Source organism: Pipistrellus hanaki, assembly GCF_964339955.1.
Source record: "Pipistrellus hanaki genome assembly, chromosome: 10".
Lineage (NCBI taxonomy): Eukaryota > Metazoa > Chordata > Mammalia > Chiroptera > Vespertilionidae > Pipistrellus > Pipistrellus hanaki.
Window position 1 is genome coordinate 5,343,202 of NC_140512.1, and position 24,079 is coordinate 5,367,280.

At 39.4% G+C, this 24,079-nt stretch overlaps 1 protein-coding gene across 3 annotated transcripts; it reads right to left on the reverse strand.

Moving 5' to 3' along the window:
- Positions 1–1,629: 1,629 nt before the first annotated feature.
- Positions 1,630–23,836, reverse strand: SPMIP4 (sperm microtubule inner protein 4). 3 transcript variants are annotated; one of them, XM_084896366.1, is made up of 10 exons: positions 23,516–23,836; positions 22,785–22,942; positions 18,341–18,517; positions 14,582–14,650; positions 11,616–11,645; positions 8,579–8,760; positions 8,106–8,194; positions 7,206–7,380; positions 5,781–5,872; positions 1,630–2,657 (listed from the first exon to the last, which is right to left on the reverse strand). In XM_084896366.1, the coding sequence occupies exons 2-10, from the start codon at positions 22,916–22,918 to the stop codon at positions 1,830–1,832; spliced, it is 1,776 nt and encodes a 591-aa protein (XP_084752492.1). In that variant the 5' UTR covers positions 22,919–22,942; positions 23,516–23,836; the 3' UTR covers positions 1,630–1,829. The 3 variants fall into 3 exon arrangements, with proteins under 3 accessions (XP_084752492.1, XP_084752490.1, XP_084752491.1); XM_084896364.1 differs by having other exon boundaries at positions 14,582–14,653; positions 23,516–23,767; XM_084896365.1 differs by having other exon boundaries at positions 14,582–14,653; positions 23,591–23,741.
- Between the last annotated feature and the right edge of the window lie 243 nt (positions 23,837–24,079).

The following is a 24,079-nucleotide window of genomic DNA, read 5'->3' on the forward strand; positions in this document are numbered from 1 at the left end:
TTCCAAAGTTTGTTCTTTGGAATTCTAGTCCAATGCTATGCTTTATAATAAAAGGGTCAAATTAGTTTGAGAAATGTGTATCCTCTATCCCCTTCACCTTCAGAATTCCCAGATATGTTATATATTAAAGTTTATGAAGAGTCCTGCCATAGTCACATGATTGACTTTGTTGCCCCCACTTTTCTCTGATATTACTTTACTAGGTAACTTTTTGCTTCCATAATATCTAATATAACTAGTACTATAGAAAAGACTTTGGAAAAAATTCCGTATTAGCCCAGAATAATTTTAAAGAGGGTGCAACCAAATGACATGTTGGTCATGAAGCAAAAACAAAAATTAAATCTCAAGCAATGCCTCCTAGAAATTCCTTATGAACCTTCCATAATAAACTGTCTAAAATGTACCTCTTAGCACATTAAATAAATTTATCTGCATTTGGGGTAGTTTAACTCTTGTGAAGACAGACACCTTCCAAAAATGATAAGATTTTTTTTTTTTTTTTAATATATTTTTATTGATTTTTCACAGAGAGGAAGAGAGAGGGATAGAGAGTTAGAAACATCGATGAGAGAGAATCATCGACCAGCTGCCTCCTGCACACTCCCCACTGGGGACGTGCCCGCAACCACAGTACATGCCCTTGACTGGAATCGAACCCGGGACCCTTCAGTCCGCAGGCCGACGCTCTATCCACTGAGCCAAACCGGTCCCAGTGTAAAAATGATAAGATTTGCCTTAATTGATATCAAGCCATTTGTTATGGTCTATATGTTTGTGTACCCTAAAATTCATATATTGACATGAGGATGGGGCCTTGGGAGTGATGAGTCCCGAAGGCAGAGCCCTCATGAAGGGGACTAGTGCCCTTATTAAAGAGGCTCCAGAGAGACCCTCACCCTTCTACCCTGTGAGGATACAGTGAGAACCTCACCAGACACCAGATCTGCCAGCACCACCACCTTGGACTTCCAGCCATCACAACTGAGAAATAAGTTTGTTTATAAGCCTCCTAGTATGTGATATTTTGTTATCTAGCAGGCCAAATGGACTCAGACACCATTCTTTCTTATCAGAATAACAACTCACCAGTTATTAATTAAAGCCATTGCCAGGTCTTCACAATAGAATCATTTCCCCCCCTGTATTCAAAAAATGGTTATGTTTCTCTACTACAGGCATAAAGGAAAAAAAAACAAACAAACATGTAGCTTAGAGTGCATGCATGCAGAGCATTTCAGGTTTCATTTTTTCTACTGACATTTTGTTCACGTTTACATAAAAGAACATTCCTGCATACTTACTTTATGAAGGAATGTAGTTTGAAGAGTTGTTTATCCCTCAATTGACAGGGCATTTGAGTTTTATCTTTTGTACCTAATGTTATTTTGTACAAACATTTACATAAAGGGATAGAATTCACATATTTATTTTATTAGGGTAATATAATTTATATAGAAATCTGTCAATTATTAGACATTTGAGCGTTTTCCCCCCCCCAGATATTCATTTTTTTTTAAAACAGTAATGTAAACTTTGCCATACACATTGTTTTCATGATTTTGGGAACTTACTTGGAATATCATTTGGAAATGAGATTAAAGACTATAAGTTTTTCTGATTCTAATGTTTTATTGCCAAATTGTTAAACTTTTCAAGAAGTCAAAACGTCACCTTTTCTGGGTTCCTCTGACCAGATCCAAACTTAAATTCCTGAAAACAAACCTCATTAGCAAGGTCATGATGGCTCCTCTATAACCAGCAACAAGGAAGAAATTCTATTTTCTTTTCTTGCAAGAAGCTGTGTTTTGAAGGGAAAGATGAATATCTCAATTGTAGAAATAATAGGAATTATGGTCATAGAATTGGTGTTTCCTCCCTGAATGCACCTTATCCCTAAGGTCTTTATGGTCTTCTAGAAGTGATTTATGGAAACGTTTTTGTGCACTGGATTTTGAAAAAGAGTTCTTAAGCTCAAGCAGGTTGGTCGGAGTCTTGGGCGCTCCAACTTTAGGCATCCAACCCAGAAGAGATTTTGTTTCTTCATCGTTTTCTGTGTTGAAGGTCAACTGTTCTTCTGGCTTCCTTAAAAAACAATTTAGATCAACAGCTTCTGAGTCTGGTTTATTTTGTACAATACTAGGCGTACTAAGGTTAACAGGGTTTTGACAAATAGCATACCGGTCAAATAAGGCAGATTTAAAATGTTCATATTCAATGTAGTGGTTGGGGTGGCAGCAAGGTACAGGTTGAGGTTGGGGTTTTAATGGCAGCTGTCTCCGGTACAAATCTTCTGTCTTTTTAGTGTCTGTAATTTTTGGAAATGGTAGTGTGTCATGAATGTTAGTCACATCTTTCGTTGGGTAACTAGGTGGGTATGCAAAGGTAGATAACAAACGTTGTTCTTCCTTAATCTTGTCTTCAATTTCCTTGTATTTATGGATCATTCCTGCTAGCGTGTTATCACGAAGTGCCATAATTTCTGAAGAACCGGGTATGAAGGTATGGAAATTACACAAAACTCTAGGGGTACAATCAGGGCAGGCAGGTGGTTTCTGCTGAACAGCAGGCTCCAGAGGACGCTGGTTATGAATCAGTCGAGCTACTCGTCCATCCAAGGGTCTGGCGGGTTTCAGGGCAGGATGGAATTTTTCTGACTGTAGCGGTGGGATAAAAAGGAGAAAAGTGATTAATTAATAAACCTGGCATTGTAAAGGATATTGCCATAAATGGCCAGTCAAAAATCATACCCATTTCCATTGTCTGAGTAAACACAGATGGGTGCAGGAGTACACATTTGACTGTTTTTTATATTAAAGATATTGAAATTTGGGTCCAAAAATCACGTTTTCCTCCTCTACAGTTTTTATTAATATGGAAAGGGTGTATTTTTACTTGGCCATACAGAAATTCCTCTATGTAGGAACTCTTTGCTTTCAAACTTTCAAAGATGTAAAAGAATCATTGGAACAAAACTGCCCGTTATGGGCAGTTATTTAAATCCCTGTTATTGGCCTTATTTATTAGGCCAAGGCAAGGGTTCTTAAACCTTGGTTGAATCAGGATTAGCTTTGGAGCTGGAAGAAAATGAGATTCTGAAACTTGATCCTCTGAGATTATGATTCAGGAATCTGCTTTTTCAACTAACATCTCAGTGATGCTGAGGCTAGTGATGTGCCATGTTTGTGGAGATACTGGTCTGAGAGGAATTTGCATATCTGTTCCTGTTTTTTAAGATGTTTTATAAATATTGTGAACTCAGTCATGTCTGTAACTGCAAAAGTAGTGAGTGTATTAAAAGGTTGATTAATAGTTATATGTCTTTGGGGGGGGCAGGAGGAAGGAGAGGAGGAGTTGGGAGCTTTTTGAGTTAATTTTCAATATATTGCTAGAGGTTTGAGTTACAAAGATGTACACATTTGTCAAAACTCATTGAGTGTATACTTAAGATTTGTGCATTTGAATGTACATTTTACCTTAAAAGAAAAAAACTGCAAACAAATTGAACTGTGGTTAATGACATATATGCTGAATGTTACTGTCTTCAATTTACTCTGTGTATAAAAATAATAAGGATGGGTGGAGGAATGGAAAGATGGATTATGTGATAAGTATAGTAAAATGCTCATGGTAGAATCTAGGAGATGGGCATATGCATATTAACTGTAAAACTTTAAACTTTTCTGTGTGTTTGAACATTTTTATACACTGAGTGGTCAGATTATTATGATCTCTGAATGCATAATAATCTGGCCATTCAATATGTCTATGTATGTGTGTGTGTATATATATATGTGTGTGTGTGTGTGTGTGTGTGTGTGTGTACACATACATATATATATTACAAGTCAAGTATATGAATTTGTGCATGGGTGGGATCCAGTCAGTCTGGCCAGGGAGAGGGGACATGGGTGGTTGGCCGGTCTGCCAGCTGGTTGATCTCCTGGTCGAGGGGACAATTTGCATATTAGCCTTTTATTATATAGGATATACACTAAGTGGCCAGATTATTATGCGTTCAGAGATCATAATAATCTGGCCACTCAGTGTATATTGAAGAAAAAAATCTAAAAAAGAATGGATATATGATGACAATGGAATAAGAAAGCAGAGATAAGAATGAGAATGGTAAGATAGTAAAAAAAAAAATGGGCTTAGGAACATACTTGGGGGGAAAAATGGATTTAGGAACATACTTTTGGGACCTACTCTGTTCATAGTTGGAAGAATTTCCATATTATTTGTAACAAATCTGTTACAACCTTTAATCAGGTTTGAGTAGATACTATAAAAAAGAGAAAAAACCCTCAAAATCCTAACTCTTTGAAATGCTTTATTAAATTTATCATAAAGAAAAAGTATAGCCCTAGATGGTTTGGCTCAGTGGGTAGAGTGGTAGCCTGTAGACTGAAGGGAGGGTCCTGAGTTTGATTTCCGGTCAAGGGCACATGCCCAGGTTGTGGGCTCGATCCCCAGTGGGGGGCGTGTAGGAGGCAGCTGATCAATGATTATCTCTCATCATTGATATTTTTATCTCTCTCCCCCTTCCTTTCTGAAATCAATAAAATATTTTTTAAAAAGTATAAAGTTTATCATATTCCTGTATGAAGAGGCAGTATTTAATACCATTATTTTATTCTACTACAGCACAATATTTATACACATATTTATTACCACTAGCCCATGCTTTCCTAAAGTCTGTTATTTATGTTTTAGTTAGAAATCAGCAAGATTCATTGAAAATTCCAACTATTTTAGGCATATTTTATCTTGCTATTAATAAAAATGTAGGTGGTGTTTTACTTGCGCAATAATTTTGCATGTAATATTCTTGATAGACATTCTTTGTACAACTGTGTGTATATTTCTAAGCAAAAATGATAAAACTGCTTCCTCAGGGTAAATCTGTGGAAGTCTGGACAGCTGCTGAACACACTTAACAAAAGTAGATGTATCTCATCTTTTTAAAAAAAATTATTTTTTTACATGTTCCCACAGGTTGAGAACTGCTAGGAGGGTTGCCTAAGACCATCAGAAAACACAGATATTTACATTACGATTCACTAACATTAGCAAAATTACTGTTATGAAGTAGCAACGAAAATAATTTTATGGTTGGGGGTCACCACAACATGAGGAACTAACTGTATTAAAGAGTTGCGGCATTAGAAAGGTTGAGAAACACTGTCTTAAAAGATAAAATTTAGGCCGTTAAAAGATAAAAAACGGCCTAACAATAAATGAATACTGTTAGGCCCTTTTATTTCATTTACATAATCATAAAGGACTTGATCATTTCTTTCAGGTCATTTCACATAATTAACAAATCTCTGATATTTACAGAGAATTTACTGGCTTTTGATTGTAATTCAGCCAACATTCAATCATTGTGGATATCAGAAAGAAGCCTTTATCTCTTCAAAAGCAGTGATGATTTACAAGATACACAAATATGCAAAGATTCACAGAATTTAAGAATTTCATTAAATTACTAGGTAAGCGTTTGTAAAACAATGCCATTGTAAATTTTAGCAACAGTAACAGTATAAAATGTTTTTTAAGAAAACAACCATTCTGTGAAGAAATGTTCTTCATAAGAGCAAAGAAAGGTATTCAAGCCAGTGCAGATCAATTCAGAATTAACTTCTAAAATGAGTTAAAATGTCCTTTTTCTAGTTTAGTCACCAATATTCAAAAAGCAAGAAGTGGGCAAAGTAAGAAAAAGTCCAACATGTGGATACTTTCCCCCAAATAACTGAGAGTTTACTACAATTACTTACAGGTTCTGGGTCAAATCCTGCCTGTCCAGTTAACTCTGCCATGGCCTTTTCATCGTAATCATCCAGTTCAAGGGGGTTCATGGGCCCCAGACCTTAATAGAAACATCATGTCTTATTATTTTGTTAAATGAAAATGGCATTAAATGACCTTTTAGAGAAAAACTCACCCATTCCCCTTTGTAATCCTAATATATAAAAACAGGGTCTGTAACAGCCAAAACAATCAAAGGCTGGGCTGACCGGAAGTCCGTCCTGCAGTCAGTGCTGGGTTACCGTGGTGACCCAGCACTGACTGCCATTGCTGCGGGCACAGTGACCCAGCATTGAGGATCAGGTCCAGAGAGAGGCCTGGAGAGAGAAGCAGGGTCTGATCCGTAGCCTCCGTGGCAGCTGTTGATCAGCCCTTGCCTCTCTAATCAGGCCCAGAGATACTGACTGGCATAGAAACTGACCAATCAGAACCAAATCTGGGTGAACTGTGAGGAGCCTATGGCTGCTTAGGAGTTGGAACTTCTGATGCTGACTGGCATAGAAACAGACCAGTCAGAACCTAATCTGGGTGAACTGCGAAGGCAGAACCTAAGGTGGGGGCTGAGGAGGGGTTTTAAGGGCAACAGCTGTTTGGTATAAGAAAGTGATTCAATTTTTTAATGACTGGTTTGGCAGTACAGTGCATATGGTTATCAGTCCAGATATAGGGATTATGTATTTTTGTCTGCCATGAGCATCTCCTCCTGCTAAGAAAGGCTTTCCCCCCCAATTTAAACAATGCTATCCTATATAATCTATCCATACTATTAATTTATACTAATAAAAGGGTAATATGCTAATTAGCCTGGGTTGACCAGCCATCTTCCGGATGTCTGACTTCCTTCTGGACAAAGCCATGATGGAGAGGCTGAGGCAGAGGCAGTTGGGGGCGAGATCAGGCCAGCAGGGGAGGGCAGGTACGGGTGATCAGGCAGGCAGAGGCAGTTGGGGGCAATCAGGCTGGCAGTTGGGGGCAATCAGGGGAAGGCAGCTGTGGGTGAGATCAGCCCAGCAGGGAAAGGCAGTAAGGGGCAATCAGGCAGGCAGGCAGGCAGGCGAGCGGTTAGGAACCAGTGGTCCCAGATTGTGAGAGGGATGTCTGACTGCTGGTTGGACATCCCTTAAGGAGTCCCCAATTGGAGAAGGTGCAGGCTGGGCTGAGGGAACCCCACCCTGTGCATGAATTTCGTGCACTGGGCCATTAGTATAATTAGAACAATAAAATGAAAACCAACTTTAAACCCCAGTTACCTGCTAAGAGAAACTTACCACCCATCTTAATTTCTATTGGTTCTTTAGATTAAGAAACAGGGGGGCCTATTAGATGAAAGCTTTTATCAGCATTTGTTCACGATCTAATTATGTTCGTTTTACTTGTATTAAGTGAACTCATACCTGTGAAATCACGATTGTATGAATTGATCCAGTGGGACCGCTCAATATTTCTTTGTATGTTGGCCTCTTTTTCAGAGTTAACAGAATCCCATGGATTTAAAGAAGTGTTAGGAGCAAAGGTTTTAGGAGGTTTGGGGTAGAATACTGGCTTGTTTTTCTCAACACCTTTAGGAAACTAGAATATGAACATAAAAGATAATTATAATTAATGTCATGTAGTAGAATAAGAGCTGATTCACAATAAACAGTGGCTATTATTTTTATTTTTTAAAAATATTTTTATTGATTTCAGAGAGGGAGATAGATAGAGAGAGAGAGAGAGAGAGAGAGAGAGAGAGAGAGAGAGAAACATCAATAACCAGAGAGAATCGTCAATTGGCTGCCTCCTGCACACCCCCTATTGGAGGCTGAGCCCACAACCTGGGCATGTGTGCTTGACTGGAATCAAACCTGGGACCCTTCAGTCCTCAGGCTGGTGCTCTATCCACTGAGCAAAACCGGCTAGGGCTATTTTGTTTTTGATTCTTCACAAATATAATGGTTTGGACAGTCAATTGCAAATTTTGCTGAAAATCCCTCATTTACTCTATGCATATTTGGAGTTACTTAATATAGTTTAAATCATAAGAATAGAGTTGGGGGACACACAGTAAGTGAAATACAGTCCTCTTCCACCTTCTTTTAGGTGGAACCTTATTTTGATAATTGTAGAAATGTTACATAACTGCCCAAGCTATCTGAAATCAGCTAAGAAAACAACAAAAAATGTGAATCCTAGTCAAAATCTCAAAATTTTCACCCAGATAGAATATAAAAATATTCTATCTTTTGGACTCATAGAAACATAAAGAATAAAAACATTTTTTACTTTTGTTTTAATCACACATTAAAAATACTTACATCATAATACACACCCTGACCTGGCCAAATCAAGGCTTTCTTCTTTGAATCCATGGGAACATCAACCAGTTCATGTCTGTAAGGATTACCTGGAATTTTCAGGGCAAGCACTGTTATTCTGAATATATAAGAACAATCTTCTAATTCATGGGATTTATGGATGCAGTAAATAGAAACAAGACAATATGAGGTAGAGAGAAATGCAGGTGCACATTTTAGCTATATAGTTATAGCTTGCTTTGACTTCTTAACCTCCTTCCCGGTAAGGGCCACGCAGACTGAGAATGACTCTCTAGTCATAGTGCTCCCAGTGGTAGGAGGGGGAATTGTACTTGACCTATCTTGAGAATAACTTTCTGATGGTCACGCTTTTGTGATTTGAGTCCTTTGCCCTACTTTCTTTAATTTTATTATTGGATAAACTCAAAATATAAGAAAAATTAGTACTGTTCTGATTTTAAATTACATTTTACCTTTTGTCTTCAAAATCAGTGTATCATAAGGCTTCGTTGGCACAGTGGGAGGAAATGGCTGGTGGCTTCGGGCGTTAATGCCAGTGTAGCGATCCTTAGGTGACGTAAAGGTTGGGAACATGGCACCTCGACAGGTGTGTGTGTGGTAGGGATGTTCAACTGGGTACGGGGAGTAGATTTCACTGAGATTTAGTTGAGCCAACAAAACAAAACAGAAGTGCAGTTTTAAAAAATTAATCGCCAATATTTATTGGAGCCCTTCTTTATGAAGGTACTGTACTAAACCCAAGCTTGCAGGTTCAATCCCGAGTCAGAGCACGTATGAGAATCAACCAGTGGTTGCATAAATAGGTGGAACAATGAACCGATGTTTCTCTCTCTCTCTTTCCCTCAAGTCAGTCAGTCAATCAATCAAATATTTGTAAGACAAAAAATCTGAACTCCAGGCAAGTCATTTATGAGGCCAGTCAGCTCTTTTTTTGTTTGTTTGTTTGTAAAGGGATTTGGTTTTCTTGCCCTTGTCACAAACTCTCTCACCTGAACATATTTTTGAATTGGGTATAGCATTATTTTATTGCTGATCATTAAAACTTATCCAATTTACTTACTTTGCTTAAAAAGTGCCACATCAACTACTACACAGGGCACAAGGTTGTCAACTTGAATGATATGGGAAGAGAATCAGAGCATTCTTAAATTCCAAATGACTGACATTCCTCAGAGTCATGACAATTAGTTTAGTAACTGCTCTTTCAATGAAGCATATTGACTCTTTCATTTTATTTACTATACTTTTGTTATAAATAAATATTTCCAGTGTCAAATTCAGTGGATTCCATAGTAAACCATTCCCCTTAAATTAATTTCCTCTCTACAATCTACTTGAAAATAAGTAAGCATTTATAATTGGAGCAAACTGTGGGAGTAAAGTAGGAATGCCACATCCATGCTCACGGAGAGTGTCCAATCTACTTGAGTCAGGAAAGGATGTAGTTTACTGTGGTCTAGTACAAAGCCCATGTCCTGCCTGGCTGGTGTAGCATAGTGATTAGATGTCGACCTATGAACCAGGAGATCATGGTTCAATTCCTGGTCGGGACAGGCGCCCAGGTGGTGGGCTTGATCCCCAGGGTGGGGCTTGCAGGAGGCAGCTGATATTCTCTCTCATCAATGGTGTTTCTAGCTAACTCTCCCTTCCTCTCTGAAATCGATACAAATTTACTTTTAAAAAAGTAGAGATTACTCATTACTTTAGAACACATGTGTCAAACACAAGGCCCGCGGGCCAAATCCAGCCCGCCAGGCCTTGCAATGTGGCCCGCACCGCGCTGTCATCACTGCACTCGCTGTCAGTTTATGACATTGTCAGTTTATGACTGTTCAGTAAACCATTCGGCCCGCGATTTAGGCTGGATTTTAGATTTTGGCCCCTTCTCTGATTGAGTTCGACACCCCTACTTTAGAAAGTAAGTTTTAAGGGCCAAGAACATGTAAAATTACAACAAAAGAACTACAAGAATTCCATAAGCCATTTCTGGGGAGTGGTCTCCTTGATAGGAAGTAAATTTGCAAAATGTGTGTGTAGTTCTCGGAATCTTCTGGTTTTACTTGTGGCTAGGATTTTGGCTGCATAAAGAAGGGGTAAAAGGTGGGAGTTAGGAAGGCAGGGCAGAAATTTTTTCCTCTTTAGAGTCCAGAAATGTATATTTCCTAGCAAATAGTATTAAGTTGTATCTCATAATAATTTAGGAAGATGTTATGGACTCTGTGTGCTGCGAGTCTATGTATGTTATGAGATTTCATTCAATATATTGCAAAGGTTATATTTGTTAAAAAAAAAAATATTGCAAAATTATACCTGCTACTAAATTTTCAGGTTTTATCCCACTCAGGTTTTGAATACAACAGTATTAAATGACCAGAATGTATTTTTATTCCTATAAGGCAGTGTTTCCCAAACTTTTGACATATGTGTACCCCTTCTATAATTTTTGTAACGCAGAGTACCCCTCGTACTCATGAGAACGGAGAATTAGGTGCAGCTAAGCACAGTGCAGTGCCTATCCCCACCAAACTCCGGTGCAACGCGTACCCCCACCAAACTCTTCCCGTACCCCTGGGGGTAAGCATACCACACTTTGTGAAACACTGCTCTAAGGAATAAAATATTATGCAGAAAACATTATGTTCCTGGTTATGTTAAATTATTTATAAAGGTTACTGAAACACAAAAAAAACATTAGGGGGGAAATTGAGGAAATCTGAGTAAAGTATGGACTTTATTTTTTATTTTATTTTTATATTTTATTGGTTTTTTACATAGAGGAAGGGAGAGGGACAGAGAGTCAGAAATATCGGTCAGTTGCCTTCTGCACCTTCCCACTGGGGATGTGCCCATAACCAAGGTACATGCTCTTGACCGGAATCGAACCAGGACCCTTCAGTCCACAGGCCGAAGCTCTATCCACTAAACCAAACCGGTTAGGGCTGAAGTATGGACTTTAGTTAATAGTAATGCATTGATATTTGGCTCATTCATTGTGACAAATGGACCATACTAATGTAAGATGCAATAACAGGAAAAACTGGGTATGAGGTATATAGGAACTCTCTCTACTGTTTCCCAATCATTTTGTAAATATAAAACTATACTGAAAAAAGTTAGTTTTAAAAAAAAGACTAGCAGGCATATAATTGGGGGAAGTCAATGATACTCAAACTTTGGGCTTGTATCAGTCTCTCCCACATTCATGAAAAGTCTCATTTGTCCCCACACTAAGACATATGGTACCTACTCCTAAGACCAATACTCTTTTTCCTTGATTAGAATAGAGAAGGTCCTGGCTGGGTATCTCAAATGGTTAGAGCATCATCCAATATGCCAGGGTTGCAGGTTTGATGTCTGGGCAGGGCACATACAAGAAGCAACCAATGAGTGCATAAGTAAGTGGAACAAGAAATTAATGTTTCTCTCTCTAGAATCAATACATTAAGAAAAACAAAAGAATAGAGAAGGGAAAAATAAGTGTATACTTACCCTACTGCTGAATTAGGTGGTTTGGGCAACCTAGAATAAAAACAGGAAACAAATCCTAAGTTATATTAAGGACGCTTTAAAGCTTATATTTCTATTAAAAACTTGCTTAAGAATAAAGAAGTATCCAAATTTATTTTAAGAAAAAAAATATATTTTATTGACTTTTTTACAGAAAGGGAGAGTTAGAAACATCGACTAGAGAGAAACATCAATCAGCTGCCTCCTGCATACTCCTACTGGGGATGTGCCCACAACCTAGGTACATGCCCTTGACTGGAATCGAACCTGGGACCCTTGAGTCTGCAGGCCGATGCTCTATCCACTGAGCCAAACCGGTTATGGCGGAAGTATCCAATTTTCCAGCTACAGTGTCTTTTATATATTGTAATATTGACTTTATAATATCTTGATTGACTTTCTGGAACAATGAATAGCTGACCAGAGACATATGATGTTATCCTATCTCAGTTGTCTATTAATCAATTTTTTACCATTCTGATTACTCTAATTTCAGTCCTATTAAACACCCGTTGCGCATTTCTTATTTGCAGTACAGGTAGGATTGATGCTTGTAATGATAACAGAGCTCTCGTTCTTATTGACATTCACCCTCACAGTCAAGCGGGAGCAAGTGCTCTCTCTCAGGCAGCCTGCCACCATGCATGTGGTGCAATTCCATGACCTGAAGTGCCCTGAGTGTGACTCAGTTCTGTGTATGCTTTGTCCTTTTGCCCAGGACTGCTGATCTCTCCACTGACAGAGAGGCTAGAACAAAACTGAACAAGGTACTGGAGGTCCGCCTTCTCTGAATCAGTTCATTTGAAGTTTGTGTATTTACTAAATATGCTGAGCCCTGCATACCAAGAAGTGATATGGCAGCCCAGGAACAAAGTTCACACTAGGCCAGGATTGTCATCTACTCTCAGTGGGTTCCAGCAGTTAGTTTTAAACTATGCCAACATTTCTAAATATTGCAGGTGTGAAAAATGAACAGAATGTTAGTCAGTCAATAGTAAAGATCAGTAAAGTTGAGTATACTCTTAATTTTTTATGTTTTTCTGTTTAGGAAATGGTATATTAGCCATATAATTTTATTAGTCTAGATTATAAACACATGATTCATATGAACTATAACATGTTTATGCCCTTCTTTATCTGGACTCTAAGTTTGTGGGTTTGGAACTTAAAAAACAAACAAACATGTCTTGTCTTCTGGTTATACTTCTGGTTGAGTTGGGGAACAGGGGGCAATGAATATAATAATTGAAGGGATCTAGAGTTAGCAGATTGGCTATTATTTGTGAAACATTAAGTCAGCATGTAAAATTTTTCTCAGGTGACACATTTAGCGGTGACATGGACAAGTATGTGCCTAAAATTGATTTGATTCAAAACAGAAACATTTTTTTAAAGAAAAAGGAAAGCTTCTAAACGACAATCCTCAAAGTTTGAAAATAAAGAGAATGAGCCCTAGCTGGTTTGGCTCACTGGATAGAGCATCGGCCTGGGGACTGAAGGGCCCAGCTTCGATTTCAGTCAAGGGCACATGCCCAAGTTGTGGGCTTGATCCCCAGTAGGGGATGTGCAGGAGGTAGTCAATCAATGATTCTCATCACTGATGTTTCTATCTTTCTCTCCCTCTCCCTTCCTCTCTGAAATCAATAGAAATATATTTTTTTTAAAAAGAAAAGAAAAGAAGATGAAAAGAAAATATTCTCAGAGACACCAATTCCTTGACCTGAATCAGTCATACTCTTACCTACTTTTCAAAATTAACTAATCCCAAAGGGATAAACAGGGTCTACTAACACAAATATGTCTTATTGGCTCCCTCTTGTGGCTAAACTCTATATTAACTTCTTACCGAGAAATAGATTCCTAATCTGTTACAGGCAAAGAAGAGAGAGTACTTTCAGTTACTTCAATATTGTCAGTGTTTTATTTTTATTTGGAAATTAAAAAGTATGATTTTGTCTTGTATACAACCAACTATTTCCAAGAGTAAAAAATAATTACTATTTATTCCTTAACTAAAAGAGACTTAAGGAATCTTAAGGAATGATCTTATTAAGACTTATTTGTAGATTATCATAATGAATGTCTCATAAAATTCCAGTTAAAATTTTTGAGGGCACTTAACATTTTCTGTGAACCTTTAAAGAAATGTAACTTTTGTATCAGATTGAGTAACGAGGTAAAAAACAGGGACATGGACCAAAGTGGCGTAATTAAATCCCTTTGAGCATTATAATCTATATTTCCTATTTTTTTCTCACTTGTTTAAATATCAGAATCAGTGGGTTTAGGTTTATTTGTTTTATTTTTGATATTTGTTTGGTCTTGATTTCTATCATTAATGATCTCTATAAAAAAAAGGAACACTTGTATTTTCTAAAAGTTCCCATTTTTGTTTTTTCTTTTTAAGCATTTCTCATATAAGTCATTTTCATTTAAAAAATGTTATTTGGCCTTGCTGGTGTGGCTCAGTGGTTGAGTGATGACCTAAGAACCAGGAGGTCAGGGTTTGATTCTCTGTCAGGGGACATGCCCCAATTGCGGGCTCCCTCCCCAGCAGGACGTGTGCAAGAGGCAGTCAATCATTGGTTCATTCTCATCATTTATGTGTCTATTTCTTCCTCCCTCTTCCTTCATCTATGAATTCAATCTATTTATATTAAAGCCTAAATGACTATTCTGACTGGATGACCGGCCAGTAACTATGACATGCACTGACCACCAGGAATAGACGCTCAATGCAAGAGCTGCTCCTGGTGGTCTGTGCGCTTCCACAGCTAACCTCCCATGGTCCCTCCCCCCAGCCAGTGGGCCCAGATCAGTCTGATCAGGACTGGGTGAGACAGCCCCGATCAATCGCCAGGCCGAGGGCACCCCTCCACCCGTGCATGAATTTGTGCACCAGGCCTCTAGTACAGATGTAAGAAAATGTTAAGAAACCCCAAACTTACAAAGAATCATTTCCATAGATGTCACTTTTTCTGTTCTGTGTCAAATAATAGAACTGTTCAACAGGAAGCCTTCTGAAAAGAAAGAAAAAATTAAATTGAACATTTTTCCAAATTAACACATTGTAATAGTGAAACAGGAAAAGACAAAAAGCAAATAGACTAATATAGCCATGTGTTAGGAAAATCAGTATATGAAAAGGTGGCTTTTTATCTTATTATTTTATTGTTTAATCTTCACCTGAGGACATGCTTAGAGAGAGGGAGAGAAACATTGATTGTTTGCCTTCCATATATGCCCCAAATGGGGATTGAACCCACAGACCAGGTATGTACCCTGATCAAGAATTGAACCAGCAATTTTAAGGTACACAGGCTGACGCTCAAACAACTGAGTCATTCCAACTGGGCAAAACAGAGGCATTTTAAATCAGTGGAGGATGATTTATTTTCAGTAAACAATGCAGAAAAATTCAATAGCTATTTGGAAAAAAATATATTTCATACTACTCACAAAGGTAGTTTCAAATGGATTAAAAGTCCAAAGAACTAGGAACAAAATACAATTATTAAGATAAAATATACAAGAATTCATTTTTTTTCTTGGTGGTAGGAAAAATATTTAAAATAATATTTTTCTTTTAAAAGTCAAAAACCAAAAGGAAATACAATAATATCAAACAAAAAACTTGAAGTCAGGACAGCATAAAAAGTTCAAATAAAACAGATTGGAGCCCTGGCTGGTGTGCCCCAAGAGGTCACCAGTTCAATTCCCTGTCAGGGCACATGCCTGGGTTGCAGGCTCCATCCCTGGTAGGGGGCATGTAGGAGGCAGCCAAGCAATGTTTCTCTCTTTTTCCCTCTTCCATCCTCTCTCTCTAAAAATCAATAAAAACATATTTAAAATACAAAACAAAACATATATTGGAAGAAATACTTGCAATAAAGGTATGTAAAGGATTAATATCCAGAACATAAAGAACTAATAAAATCTATAGCTAAAAGATAAACAATAAAAATGGAGAAAAAATAAGAACAGAAGAAAGGAAATGTAATGTAATGGCTAATCAGAAAAATGCATTCTAATAACCAAGATACTTATTAGATGGGCAAAAATTATAGTTTGATACTATAATTCAGTTGGGCAAGGTGTGGAGAAAGGAGTACTTTTAGCCACTACCAAAAGAATATAAAGCACTTGAGGTCTATCTACTAAAATTGTGTATGAGCTCAAACTGGCCTGTACAAACATATTCATTACCTATAGTTAATGCAAAAAAAATTATGAGACTGACTAAGTAATCTATGATGTATCTATGCTGCGGAACACTGAGAAATTAAAAAGAATGAGATTGATCTGTATTTATAATCTCTAGATTATATAGAGATAAAAAGAACTAACTTACCTAATATTATATATCAAATGTATCCACATATAAAATAATACCATATATTTTCAATGGGTGCCCATATAATCCTGTAAACTAAAGTGTGAAAGGAGGTGCAGGGTAGTGGTGACTGCAATTCTCTCCAGGAAGGAGACTGGGATTGGTGGGGTGGTGGTCAAAAGAGATTGGACCCTTTAGATTTTTTTTCCAGGTTCACAGCAGAGTAGAGAGGAAGTTTTTAGACAGGCACCCTGTCTTTGGGGAAACTACTTATTGGTAATTGGTTCAGAGCACGTGCCACACTTTTTAGGATAACACTCAGCCATAACTGGACAGCATTTCACACTACTCAAAAAGATAATTTCTGATGGGTTAAAAATCTAAGGAAGTGAGAGAAACACATAAATATTAAAATAAAATAGACAAGAATGTATTTTTTTCTTGATGGCAGGAAAAATTTTTTAAATACGATTTTTCTTTTATAAGTCGAAAACATCTATTAGTTGTCTCCCACAACTAACTGCCCTGAGCAGGAATTGAACCCATGACCCTTCAGTGTATGAGAGGAAGCTCCAACCTAGCCACACCTGCTAAGGAGGCAAGGGTTGAATTTAAAAGGTGCACTGATCCTCCCAGATTTGCAGATGGTAGAACAGCCTGTGGGAGATTCGGTTATGGCTGAGTGTTGTCCTCGAGTGGCACATGCTCTGAGCCACTGACCAATAGTTTCCCCCAATGACAGAATGCCTGGCCTAAAACACACAGGGTGTAAGTGGGAGCTGCCTCTGACTGTTTTCTGTCTGTTACACTTGAGAGCTAAATTTTACTTCCTGCACAGCCCCTTGGGCTATGCTGGTTTAGAGGTCAAGAGAGCAGTGCTTCCTTCAAGAGAACACAACAGTGGTCCCATTGAACTGAAGTTGAACTGATGATGTGGTAATTGGGGTTCCTTTTGACTCTGGAGAAAACAGGGAAGAAAGGACGGTACCAAACAGGCTGGGATGATTGATCCTTCACATGAAGGGCAAGAGGACTGCTGCTATACAATGAATGGGGGAAAGGAGTCTTTCTGGACATAAATAATCTTTGGACGCCTCCTAGTATTGCTTCCAGAGGCATAGAATTAGTGGGATACTATAGCAGCCTCACCCTAAGAGCTTAGATCTCTCAGGAACAGAATCTGGCGTTGTCCCACCAGGTAATGAACTACCAGCTCACGTATTGGCTGAGGGCAAGGGAAACTTGGAATGGGTAGCGGAGGAAGGAAATTATAACACAAATTATAACACAAATTATAGTCACAGCCCATATTTTCTTGCTTGTTGTGACCTATATATACTTTTATATATTAACCTATTTTTACTTTTTTCCTTATTATTTCATATAGGGTGTGCTGGTGATAGGTTTATTAAATGCATACATGCGGACCATCATGACAAGATTATGACTGATCTAGACAGGAGTGAATGTACAGAGAGATCCTACACTTGGAGCTGCATGCAGGAACTGATGAGACGGTGGGTCTTCCCTTTGGGAGGTGAGCACATTTTCATTTGTCTGCTTTTTATTGCTTTATTTGGGCTTTGAAACGGTCATTGGCCGCCACATGTTCCTGTTGTTACTGTTTCTCTCTCTAGCTGTGACTTGTCTTTCCTAATTTAACTGCTTTAGAACAACAAGCTAGTTAGCTAGATTGTTGGTAAACTAGGTAACCAAGATTGTTAAAGAAAGCGGGAGTAAGTAAGCTGTGTGTGAAGGTTTGGTTTGATGGATTTTATTTTTAATAAATTTCATAATTTTTAGCAAATAATTCATGTGACATTATATTTACTGCTCAGATTTATCTTTGCTTTCTCTTCAGTTTTAACCCGTTTTACATAAAGTTGCTGAGTGACTTTAAGATTTATAAATGATTATTGAGATATCTTAATAACTGAAAACAATGCCCAATAGATTCTAATAACTACAGATTCATAAACAAATTAAAAATCAAAAGTTCCAAAAATTCAAGAACATCTGTACACATTAAAGCCAGCTATTTGCTCAAGCAAAAACGTTTTTAATTAACTCTCAGGATATTCCCATTTAGTTTTAAAATGAGATTAGCAAGGGAATTAAACTAATCAAAATTTCTGATAATAATACTTGAACATCTCTTAAGGACAGTAGACATTCATAAAAACCGATTTTTTTTTTTTTTTTTTTTTTTTACTGACTTCACAATTAGATATTATATAATTAGTTTTTCCATCTGTGTCTTCTTATAAATAGTCCAAGAAATAAGTCTGGAGGCAGATTTAAATTAGAAAGGGCTCACAATAGAAATAAAAATGAGTAATAAACACCTCTGCGTGAAAGGCAGAAGCTTACTTACCTTGGCCAGGTATCTCCACCAAACCCATAGTGCTGATGTCCCTTGCCCATGGCAAGAGGAGGTTCCCCTTTTGGCCTGTGTTCCTCAGGGAGTGAAATGGGTACCATCCCACCATATTCCTTGTCGGCTCCCCATGGATGCCTCTGTTGTTGGAGCGACTCCCTCATTTGCTGATACCTGTGAACAAAGAGAGACTTTTAAAATAGCTCCAGTGTGGAATACCATGGTCTGAATGTCTGTGTCCCCCCCAAATTCTTATGTTGAAATCCTCATGCCCAATGTGGTGATATTAAGGAGGCCCCACCTAGGAGGTGGCTAGGTCATGAAGGCGAAGCCCTCATGAATGGGACGAACATTCTTATAAAAGATACCCAGAGAGCTTGCTAGCTTTCCCGCCTTGTGAAGATGCAGCAAGAGGGTGCCAGTGGTGACCAGCAAGAAGGCTCTCACCAGAACGTGAGCCTGCTGGTGCCACGGTCCTGGACTTCCAGCCTCCAACACTGTGAGAAACACATGCTGGTTGTTTAGGAGTTACCCAGCTACCTCGTCTGTGGTCGCTGGTTAGAGCTGCCCAAATGGCTAAGACAGACAACTAAAATTCCTATAGCTTCAAAACTGTTTTTAGATTATATCTTCAGATTACAGAATTCTCAGTGCTGGGGAGATGATGATAGATACTGGTTACTTAGGCATCCTTGGACTGCTGAGGGAATGAGGTTAAATTCCTGAGGGCTTCCAGATTATCTGTGTGTTATGCTTTTTTTTCAACAATAGTTGTAGCATGTATGCTTACATGTTTTAAAAGTTTTTATTGAGCTATAACTCACATGCCATATAATTCATCCATTTAAAGTGTACAATTAAGTTGTTTTTAGTGGATTCACAAATATGTCACTTTGCAGAATTTTGAACATTACATTCCAATCTTAGGAGGCTTAATTTAGCCAGCAGTGATTATTGGAAGGCATGATTAAAGGAAAGCTCAGAACAAAGATACTTTAATTTTTAGTTGGCAGAGTGCTAATAGTCAAAAAATATTTAGTAATCGGAAAGCAATGGAATGAATCCAGAAACAAAATGGGAACGTATAATGAAATCTGAAGCAATTATCAAGGCACTTCCTTAATTAATATGTTTGTCTCCCTAATGAGCTAGTCAACTTGCTAGAGCACGCATTTAAACTTGCGGCCCATGGGCCGCTTGCAGCCCACAACAAATAGTTTTGCGGCCCAGCCAATATAACGGTATATAAGAAACATTTTAATAAAAATTTTGTAACTTAATTTTTACTTTATCCTGTTATACATAATTATTAATGACGAACTACAGCATTCATTAATGACTGATTACTATAATCATATTGAATTCATTTCCCTTACATGCCATACATGCATACACCATTTCTCTCCACTAATACTAGCAGTGAATATTTTAGCAGCTGATTGCCACATCATTAGTCTTGTACTGACTTGTTTGGGTGGACAACAGGAAATGTTTCGCTTTCAGAGAACAAGAAAAATAGGTTTATTTGCGTTATGCTGATTAATCTGTGCAGTTATTCAGTGTCTGGGAAGTTAATGTTCAAGAAAAAATATTACTTTTTATTAAAATGTTCTATTTTATGTTAACGATTACTCATTTATTTCAGCTCTTTGTATTCAGTTTGTCTCTATCAAAATAAACTTACACTTCTATGAAAATTGAAGCTATCTTTTTTTTTTTTTTTTTGCAGCTCACATAAACTTAAACCTTGTTTATTTGGCCCTTAGCCTTTGAGTTTGGCAATGCTTGTGCTAGAGATCAAAAGATGTCAACTGAATGGAAAAAGGATATAGACATCTGTGATTCTTAATAGCTGTACCTATCATTCTTAAATTTTCATCAATCAGCTGCCTCCTGCACACCCCCTCCTGGGGATGTGCCCATAACCAAGGTACATGCCTTTAACTGGAATTGAACCTGGGACCCTTGAGTCCACAAGTCGATACCTTATCCACTGAGCCAAACCATTTAGGGCCAGTCAGTGTTCTCTTGATGACATTTTCCAGAGCAGTTCCGAATAACAACATTGAGAGGAAAGCCAGCTTCTCATTCTGTAAGCTGCCCAGCTGATCTTAAGAAGGAGTTAACAGGAGGGGTTCTGAGAATATGTGATCATCCTGACTTTCCCACTTAGGAACTATGAAAGGAAAGAAGTCCATGGAGTAAAAGAGAAAGCAAGTTTTAGTAATTAAAAGCCAGGAACATGTGTTTAATTTTATAATTAGTTAACAAAAAGCAATTACTTTCTCAAAGATGCTTCTCTTACATTTCATCCAGTTAAAGGGTTTTGGAGTCGATTATAAATCAACCATAAGATCATTCAGATAGAAGGAATCAGTGAAAAGCCTTAGAGGAGTATTTTTGAGGGGATAAAAATCAATCAGATTAGGCAGCCCTAAATTCCTACTCCGAAACCTTTTGGCCAAGGATAAAACCTCACAATGCTGCTTTTGAGCCAGGGTCAACTGCTCATCCCCAGATCACACATGATCTGCTAAAGGTTCTCCGTGCCTCAGGGGAAGAAGCGCTGTCTAATCTGATGGCCCTTGGAGCTGAGAAGGAATTTGGAGCTGACAACCACTTTTTGGAATCAGGTTAATAGTAGAAAAGAAGGTACAGCAAGGACTACCTCAGTACAAGGGAGCTGAGCCCTCTTTCCACAAATGTGACAATATTCCTTTTCATTTAGTGAAAATAGTTTACAAAAAAACACATTGAATATGATCTTTAAATTAAAAAAAAATAGAACATGCTGAGAACATGTTAACAGCGGTCATTTCTAGATAAAGTACAGAGGTATTCTGTACAAAGGAAGGATATAATTTTTCTTTCTGTCAAACAATGGAAAATTTGTTTCCTTAACGGATTTCCATGATTTCTAAAGTATTCATAAGGAATGTGTTAGTTTTATAATGAAGAAAAAAGCCTTCTGTTTCCTTTTCATATAAAGAGCATGTTTACAGACCGGAACAGATCTCTGCAAGATCAAGATGGTGAAAGCTGAGATGGAAGAAGAAAGAAGAGTCAAGTCTGTTGAGAGCCAGTGTTTAGTCTGACAGAGGGAACTCTTTGAGGACCAAAAGAATCTTCATACTCTTGAAGGGCTGCTATCGTGGAGATGACCGATTTTTCTTATTTTGCATGGCTTCAGAGCGAAGAACCAGGATCAAGAGATGGAAATTACAAGGAGGGAAATTTTGCTCGTAGGAAGAAAATCTAACCATCAGAAGCATTCTTAATGAAGAGGTGTTAAAGAAATAATTCTAAATGGAGTGAAATTAAAAAAATAAAAACAAACAAAACAAAGAAATAAAATAACCACACAGGCTAGTTTTCACCATCCAAGTGTGCAATTTCCCCTCCCCCTCAAAGTAATTCAAATAAGCACAAGACAGAAATGCTGGCACTGAGATCTTGGAAAATTTGTTTTACCTAATATTTCATATATAAAATGGTAATAGTAACAGTGCTATCTTTTAGTGTTGTGAGGATTAAAAGAATCCTATAAATAAAAGCCTAATATGCTAGGTGTCTGGTTGTCTGTTCAACCAACCAAAGAGTAATATTCTAATGATATGCTAAGGCTGCTCAACTGCTCGCTATGACATGCACTGACCACTAGGGGGCAGACAATTGACTGGTTGACTAGTAGCTATGATGTGCACTGACCACCAAGGGGCAGATGTTCCCACTGGTAGGGTGGGGCTGATTGGGACTGAGCCAGACAGGCCAGGCATGCCCTGGATCCCTCTCTGTCCTCCCTGGCCTACCAATCTCCTGTTTCTTCCCCAGCCCCAATCATGCACTGGTGGGGTCCCTCGGCCTGGCCTGTGCCCTCTTGCAATCCGAGACCTCTTGGGGGATGTCAGAGACTAGTTTTGGCCTGATCCCGCAGGCCAGGCCGAGGGACCCCACTGGTGTACGAATTCGTGCACCAGATCTCTAGTTATTACATAAAAAGCATTTGGTAGAGTGCCCACACAAGGTAGTGACTCATTATTTAATAGATGCAATTTTAATCATAATCTGCAATTATTGTGTTACAGGAAATTTGGTAAAGGTGCAACTATGAACAAGATGCTGGGAGTATTTTTAACCAGATTGTGTTATAGAATAAAAATGTTCGAAACAGATTAATTTTCAAATGTAGGAACCAATCATCCTAGTGTTTTATAATGCAATGGATGAATTTGAATATCTACCTTTTTAAAATACACACCGAATTAATTTTTATCACGTTCCTACCAAATGTGAGCACTTTAAAGTTTAGGTAACTGTCATGTTATGCTTTCCCAATCATGTAATAAACAGAAAGCCCATCATTTTAAGTGCCCCCCCCCCTTACATATACAAACATATTAAAACCCTTTTACATTTTTGTTTTCTCTAGTCTGTGTTTTACCCGTCCTCGGAGGCAGTCGGGCGGGCAGGTGTTTGCAATGGAGTGTGCACTTCATTGGAGTAGTAGGTGTCTGACAGTTGGTTAGCTCCCTCCCGCTGCCTGCAGCAGTGGGGCCTGTGGTGGACCACCCGCATGCTTCTTGGCTAACAAGGCACACTCTGGAAGAGAAACGGAGGGCACACTTGAGCTGGCCGTGGGTGACCCGGTCACTGTCACAATGACCCTCCCTCGGGGCAGCCAGGAAACAAGCTTTGCTAAATTGTTCCCCCCAACGCTGCAGGGGCCCCAGGGCCTTCCTTCCTCTGTGGGCCCTCAGGGGCACATCCATAACAGCCAAGGACATAAACCTCATCGGAAACAGAGAGTGGAAGGTGTTCCTAAGCAGTGTGAACACTTGCAGGTCCGCCCACACAAGGCCTCTGCCTCGCGGACAAAGGCTGAAATCCAATGCTTGCCCCCGATGGAGCCCTAACTGTTGGGGAAAACTTAGCTGATCGGCGCGCCCCCCACGGCCCTCCTAAAGAGCGGGGAGACCCGTTATTCAACAGAATCCGCAGCTGTGCTTCTGAGGCTTCGGGTATCCCGAACGAGGGAAGCCTTTTGCAGAGCGGGACCCCAAAGGCTGCGACTCCCACCCCTCCCGCAGGCCTGGAGGGGGACCCCAAGGAGGCGCCCCGGCGAGGACCCCGGGCCCCGGGAGCCGAGGTGGAGCCTCCGGGCATCGGACGCACCTGGGACATCTGCCGCCCCTTCCCTCCCCAGAGCTGGCGGCCGCGCGGGGCGTGGAATCCCGCCGCGGTCCGCACCTGCGGCCCCGGGGAGCTTGCGGGCAGGTGCGGAGAGGGAGGGAGGCCGCGGGGCCCGGGGCGGGGCCGCGGGCGCCTGTGACGGCGGCCGTGACCGCGGCGCTAGGTAACGCATTCTGGCGGGTGGCAGGCGGCGGTCCCGGTGCGGCGGGGAGCCACGGTGCAGCGCTTGGACCTAGAATCGGAACCGGAAGTGAGGAGAGAGGCCCCGAAGCCCAGCCCAGAGCAGAAAGGCGCTTATCCGCCGCCCCAGCCCTTGGCAGGGCCCCGCCCCGCCTCTCCTCCTCCCCGCAGGGCGCCCTCTGGCGGCGGCATCACTTTCTCCTTCGAGGGCTGTCCAATTTCTCAGAAATCCACCTATAACCTCATTGCCAGTCCTGTTTTCAGGATCTCCTTAAGTTCCTGTTTTCAGGATCTCCTTAAGTTCTCGCCTATCAAATACCCTGTCAGCTCAGCCCATTCCAAGTACCCAGCTTTCCATACTTTACC